This window comes from Saccoglossus kowalevskii, chromosome 5 (assembly GCF_978046115.1).
Source record: "Saccoglossus kowalevskii chromosome 5, keSacKowa6.1, whole genome shotgun sequence".
NCBI lineage: Eukaryota > Metazoa > Hemichordata > Enteropneusta > Harrimaniidae > Saccoglossus > Saccoglossus kowalevskii.
In genome coordinates, this window is record NC_140645.1 from 21,555,044 (window position 1) to 21,562,358 (window position 7,315).

A 7,315-nucleotide genomic window follows, 5' to 3' on the forward strand; every position below is an offset into this window, starting at 1 on the left:
TCACTCTTCAGAAGCACATGCTGAACTGAAGACAATAGCCTGCCTAGCCCAGAGTTCACCACAGGTCAAACAGGTGAAACAAAGGAATCTAACTATGTAATCAATAACCAATCAGAGGGGAGGTTTGCACAACTTACACACCGCCCCCGAAAGGCGCACGTCACGAGGAGCCTTTCTAAATTTAAAGTTGCAGAACCGACAACTAAATGAATCATGTACATGAAAAGAAAAATCATTGTTCTGTTCAACAAAAGTTCATTGTTTTATTTTCTTCTTGTGCTGTAGGCTTTTACTACGACGTGGCATCGAATGATCACATCCATCTACTTGTTCATGTATTTCCTTGGTGTCTTCTGCACCGATCTCTGCTGCTCTAGTAGAGTTGGCAAGTACTCACGTACCCACCGTTTCCAAAACTCAGTTGCAAAATGTTGAGTTTCGGTTCTTCTTCTGTGATGACCATTTTCTTCTATGATTTCACTCACCGACGTACAAGGATTTAGGCGTAGCAAAAGTAAATGGTTTGGTGTGAGTGGTTCAAGATCATCTGGATCATCAGATAAATGTGTCAGTGGTCGATTATTAAGAATCTTCTCCACTTCTGTTGTGAAAGTGAGTAGCGTTTCATCATCCACTAACCTGTTCCCTAATAAAGATCGAAGAATCTTTCTTATCGAACGAATCATTCGTTCCCAGACTCCACCTGCATGACTTGCTGCTGGTGGATTAAAATGCCATTGAATATTTCTTCTGCTAAGTTTACCGTTAATAAAAGCTTGGTTCCATTTAGCAAGCATCTGTTTCAGCTCAGTCTCGGCTCCCCGGAAATTGGTACCATTATCACTGTAGAGATGTGTAGGTGGTCCACGCCGACTAATAAATCTCCACACAGATTGTATAAAGGAATCTGTGGATAAATCATGGGCCACTTCGATATGAACAGCCCGAATGGCCAGGCAGGTGAACACGCATCCATATCGTTTAATGGTACCTCTTCTGTACTTAACATACAGTGGTCCAAAATAATCTATCCCGACATGGGAGAATGGTGGCTCACCTGGTGTCACTCTAGCTGCAGGAAGTGGAGCCATTTTTTGATTCCCGGGTTGTGCATTCCATCGACGACACTTAATACACCTACCAATCACACGCTTTACAGTAGCTAGTCCATGAACAATCCAGAACTTCTGTCGTATCTCTGACAACACTTGGTTTGGGCCAATATGTCCTTGTTGTTCATGGTAATGTTGAACGATCAACTCAGTTACATGATGATTGCGAGGTAATATAATTGGATGTCTAGCTTGCTGACTAATGGGTGCGTTCACTAGTCGTCCTCCGACGTGTAGGACTCCATTTTCTAATTTAGGGTTTAACTTTCGCAGTGGACTGACATAACCTTCAGCATCAGGTTTCTCACTCAGAATCTTTTGCGGTGAAGCAAACTCTCTTGGAAATGAACTTCGTTGGACAATTCTGCAAATGTCAGTGGTAGCAATGGAAAGTTCATGAACTGTTAACGGGCCTATTTTCAATAAGGCAGATCTTCTCAAGTACATCTTAAACCGGATGAGCCATGCAACACTCACTTGTAATTTATACCAAGAGGAGTATTGATGGAGCAAACGACTCCAAACATCTGTACCCATTGTATTGCACTGGGTAATGGTTGTTGCTTGGACCTTCCTTCTCAGCTCTTTGTCGTCACGATCAATTTCTGGTAGGTCAGTAGGTTGGCCTGGCCATTCTGATTCAGGTTGCCATAGAAATGCTGCACCATGGAACCATGTGGTTATTGCTGCCTCATTAGAACCATTCAATTTTATTCCTCGTGATGCATGGTCTGCTGGATTGAACTCTGAACTGACATGGTACCATTGTGATGGAGATGAAGCATCATGAATAATCTGGAGGCGGTTAGAGACAAAGGTTTAGAATCGTGTTGCCATGTTATATTGGATGTAAATGCGAATATATTGGATGACTATTGTTGAATCTGTCCAAAATAGGGTTCTCTGGATTGGGAGTTGAATTTCATCTTGAATTTGTCTGCTGACCTTAACTGCAACTGTAGCTGCTGTTAGTTCAAGCCTTGGTACTGTCATGGCTTTGAGCGGAGCGACCCTGGACTTTCCCATCAGCAAACTGCAATGAATTGTACCATTTGTATCTATCAGCCGCAGGTAAGATGCAACCCCATAACCTCCTAAGGAGGCATCAGAGAAATTATGGAGTTCCACTGTTTGTATTTGACTGAAACCAGTTGGTTTGTAGCATCTAGGTATAGCTAGTGTCATCAAAGTAGGTAGTTTTTTCCTCCATTCTCTCCAATTCGACAGTTGATCTTCTGGTACCTTTTCATCCCATCCATATCCAACACGACATAATTCTTGTAAGATTCGTTTTGCCGGTAAAACAAAGGGGGCAGCGAATCCAAGTGGGTCGTAGACTGAAGCTACGAATGATAACATCTCCCTGCGTGTCTCTTCTTTCAGTCTGTCGCCAATTCTGAAGTTAAAGGCATCCTTTTCAACATCCCATTGGATGCCAAGAGCTCTGTCAATCGGCAAGTTCTCCATATCTAGATTCATCACTGAAGAAGCACGCTCAGCTTCTGGGATCAGTGCTAAGATTTCCCGACAGTTGGATATCCATTTTGTTAGATGAAAACCTCCTTTAGCTAACATTTCAGGCAACAGTTTCACCAGTTCCTTGGCTTCTTCAACACTAGCAACAGACTTCAGACAATCATTGACGTAGAAGTTTCTATAAACAGTATCCACAATATGACTGTCATAATTACTTCTGTTGTCATCTGCAGTTCTCTTCAGAGCATATGCTGCACAGCTTGGTGAAGATGTGGCACCAAATGGATGCACCAACATTTGATGATCGGCTGGATCTTCAGATAAATCTCCTTCCGGCCACCATAAGAATCTTAGTGCATCGCAGTCCGCCTTCTTCACCTTAACTTGATGGAACATTTGCTTGATGTCAGCGACAATGGCAACTGGCTCTTTTCGAAATTGAAGAAGTACTCCCACAAGGGTATTATTAAGATCAGGACCTTGCAGAAGCTGATCATTAAGAGATGTGCCTTGGTATTTGGCAGCGCAGTCAAAAACAACTCTCACCTTCTCTGGTTTATTTGAGTGGATTACTGGATGATGAGGTAAATACCAAGTAGAGCCAGACTTCGTTGCTGATGAATCCACATTGGACATTCTTCTTGCATGACCCTGGGAGATGTAACCATCCAATGTGTCTTTATATTTCTTCATAAGTGCAGGATCTTTCAATAGACGCCTCTTCAGTAGCTTCAACCTCTTTAGAGCAGACCATTTGTTGTTGGGTAAGCAGGGATCATCATATCGCCAAGGAAGAGCCAGCTGGTAGTGACCCTCAATCAGACAAACTGAACTGTCCATGATCGCCTTTGCTCTTCTATCTTCCAGCGACATACATGCCTTGGTATCAAACAAGGACTCTGTGAAATCTGCATTGTACATGCGATGAAGCTGAGAAGTTATAGGTTCGAGACACTGAATTGGGGAATCAGAGTCCAAGACTTGGTCAACATTAATAAAATTGATGCTGTTACCTCCACGCTTCTTTCTGCCCATTGGTCCAATGAATGTCCAACCAAGTAGTGTTCGAATACCATATGGTTGCTTCCTTTCACCACGACGCTCCTCAAGAACCCAATGTGCCTCAGGGACATCATTCCCAATGAGGAGAGTAACGTCTTTAACTTCTATCTCTGGCAATTCTATATCATTCAGGTGAGACCATCCTTTTATATCCAACTTGGTTGGAATACTGTCAGCTGCTATCGGCAATCTATCCGTTGTCCAAACTTTATCGAGTCGCACACCATTGACCAAATTTAGACCTCTTACATCCATCTGTAATTCATGACCATTAATCTGCCTCTCTGCATTCAGTGTGGACAATGTGTAATTGACAGGTTTACCTGTAATGCCTAATTTATCAGCAAGGCTGTAAAGACAGATAGACGAATCAGAACCACTGTCAAGAAATGCATAGGTTTCAATCTCTTGGCCTCCATCTACCCCACTAACACGAACAGGAATCACCTGCAAACTTATGCGTGGTCGATTGGTTTGTGTAGCACTACATTGCGCTATGCTTCCAATGACATTACTATGTCTCTCATTTTGAGCTGTGGCGGGAGCTTTCAGATTACTATTGCTGAAAGTCTTGGGAGTTGCAGATGTTTGATATGCTGAATTCGATGTTGCAGGATGAAGCAAAGGATGATGTCTTTTACCACAGCCTATGATAGGGCAAATACGGCCACTTCTACAATTCCTAGCCAAGTGAGGAGGTCTCGCTTCTAGGCAACAGTCACAGAGCCTGTGTTTCCTGATGAAGTCTTTTCTCTCTTGGAACGGTTTGAACGTAAATTTTCGACAATGTTCAAATGCATGGCTACCACTGCAAAACAGACAACCTCTCCTGCCATTAACTTCGATCATGGAAGTATCATCAGCACCAACATCATTGGAGGCAAACTTGGAAGGAAGATTTATGGGAGGCGTGTCAGCTACATGTGTAGCCACTGTAGTAGCTTTACTTGGTTTTTGTCTTGATCTGGCATTCGAATCTTTTTCTCCATCAGGCTTAGATCCTACCAATTTACCAAATCTTGTATTTGCAATTGCTGATCTGTTCTCCAGAAAGTGGGTAAGGTGCAGGAATTCAGGTTCAGTGCCCACACTGATCAACTTGCCAGCTTGCTTGGCCCAATCTGATTGCAAGTATGATGGTAACCGCCTAACCACCTTTTCCAGGGTATCCATTGAATTGATGTCAGCATGGAAATTCATTTGCTCAGAACTGAGGTGGCAATTCTTCATATCACGAGCCAATTTCTGAAGCTTATCCACTTCATATGCCTTTATCTGAGGGCCTTTCACCACTTTGTCAATTGTAGCATGCACTATGACGTGTTTCTGACCAAAGCTTGTAGAAAGGATCTTCCGGGCTTCTGTATATCCTCGCTCTGGAGGGAGAATTACACAGCTTCTGATTGCTTCCTTAGCTGCACCAGTGCAGTGTTGGATAAGATATGATAGTTTGACAGTATCATCCTTGACTAATTGTTCTATGTTCACCTCAAAGTTTTTGATAAAGGTTGGATATGGGACTGGGTCACCATCGAAGGTATGAAACTCGTGTTTTGGTAGACTCAAGTTAATGGCTAATGCTTTGGTAGTCTCCAGCTGATTCTGCACAATGCATTCCATTGTCTTCTGTTGACTTTCTAACAGTTTCTGTAATTGGAATGTTTCAGAGAGAGCAGCACCATTACCTGACTTCTCAGTGGTCATCTGCTTCCCTATAGGCCCTCCTCTGTCATCACGATATTGTTCGCTGGTACCATGTGCATTATCAACAAAGCTTGTATGTTGTGGACTTGACGCCCCTGTAGTCCTGAATTGACTATTGGCTGGACTACACGACGGTATATACGATTGGAAATAATTGCTCATCATTTCTTGTTGGGTTTGCCTCTGCAAACCAGGGAGTATATCAGACTTCTGGTCAGATTCAATTTCTTCATCTATAAAGTCTACTTCTACCTTGGCTTGTCTAACCCGATTTTGAGCTTGCATAATTTCCATTTCTGCTTCCTGCTGCTCCCTCTCTTGACGCATCAGAAGCAGACGTTTTTCTGTTTCTTCTCGAAGCTGCAACTCTTTTATGCGTTGCTTTATCTGTTTTTCAACTTTGAGTTGGTCTAACTCACACCGGGCTAAAGCGAGTTTCCTCCTTGCTTCCCTAGACACACGATTTGTCATTGTATTGGAGTTAGAACCTATTCTACCATCCTCAATATCCACATCCAAAAATTCTTTCTTGCCAGTATCCCATGGATTTGTCTTGTTTTCTTGTGGGAGTTGAGGCCAAGATGAAGTGTGAGAATCTACCGATGCATTTGGCTCTGTGGTTAGAGTTGGCATGTGGACTTTCCTTTCCAAGAGAAATCCATGTTCCAATGCGTCTTCCATTTGGTCGTCAATCCTTTCCTTTGGGCCAGGAGACTCCATTGTTTGGAATACCCATTCTCTGTGTCTCTGATCAAAATACTCCTTTCTTTCAAGCTCAACCTCGTATTCACTTTCGACAGCACCTCTTGCCATTGGAGGTAGACACTGCATATATTCACGACAAGTTTTTTTATACGAGTTGAATATTTTCTCAAGAGCATATCTTTTCTTGCTTACTTCTTGGTATGCTGCTTTTGTGGACATCATACTGTCTATCTCAGTGTAGACTCTGGTAAGATGACCGCCATATGAAGCTGTTGATTTCTTCAAACGATGTATCTTATCAAGTTGCATACTGGCTCGGTCCAGGTCGAATAACGTGTCCCTATTTTGCGAATATCTTTGATTCAGACTCATTTCCCCGTCTTGCACGGGTTTATGATCTAGGATATGACATTCACAGCACGATATTCACTTGACTGACAGCAGTATTACCAGCATGTACAAGGTATGAAGGCAACACAAAATTATTATCTTCAGCGAAGGTTAAATGAGAACTATGTAGGCATCACAAGCTCCCACAGGTATTACAGTCTCTTACGCCACCAACTAGAAACGCGTACTCTGGTTATATCATATATTTATTCCATATGGTCAATCATTACGGAATCAAAACAAGTTAGTACATCTCCAGAATATGGTTCTAAAATATACAAAACAAAATAGGGAAACTATAATATTCGAAGTAAATCAAACAATTCTCATCATAAAATGTACAGTAAATTAAATATACATTTCTCTTAATATGTGCAGAAAGTCGAGCGATACAACCAATAAATATACGGCAAATAAAATATGTAACAATAAGTAACAATGCTAACTGAAATATTTGCCAACCATTTTGACCAGCCAAAGCACACATTGCATACCATGTGCTTTATTAAACGTGCAGCTGACCACATGTACGCAATGTGTTTGGGCACAAAAAATGGGTGGCAAATAGTATAAATAACAAAACAATTTTCAAGAAATAAGTCTTACCGAATACTAACGAATACTAACATTTACAGACTTGCAATAATAACCCAAAGTAAGAGTGATAAAATAGAGTTCATACGAGTACTCAAACTTGTAACAAATCACTGCCAATAATTTCATGCTGATGAAGCCAACAATGAAAAGAAAACCTTCCTTACCTCATTTAGTGGCACCTTCCCGGACCGGTGTACAAATGTTAGCAAACCTAGCAAGTTTCAGAAAACCCAATGCGGCAGGGCAATTCAGAGCAGACACAGAGACGT

The 7,315-nt window shown here is 41.9% G+C and overlaps 1 protein-coding gene across 1 annotated transcript; it reads right to left on the reverse strand.

The window, feature by feature from the left end:
• Positions 1 to 323: 323 nt before the first annotated feature.
• Positions 324 to 6,431, reverse strand: LOC102803533 (uncharacterized). Its single transcript, XM_085498794.1, has 2 exons — positions 2,058 to 6,431; positions 324 to 1,907 (listed from the first exon to the last, which is right to left on the reverse strand). Exons 1-2 carry the CDS (start codon positions 6,429 to 6,431, stop codon positions 324 to 326), a joined length of 5,958 nt encoding a protein of 1,985 aa, XP_085354920.1.
• Positions 6,432 to 7,315: the final 884 nt, after the last annotated feature.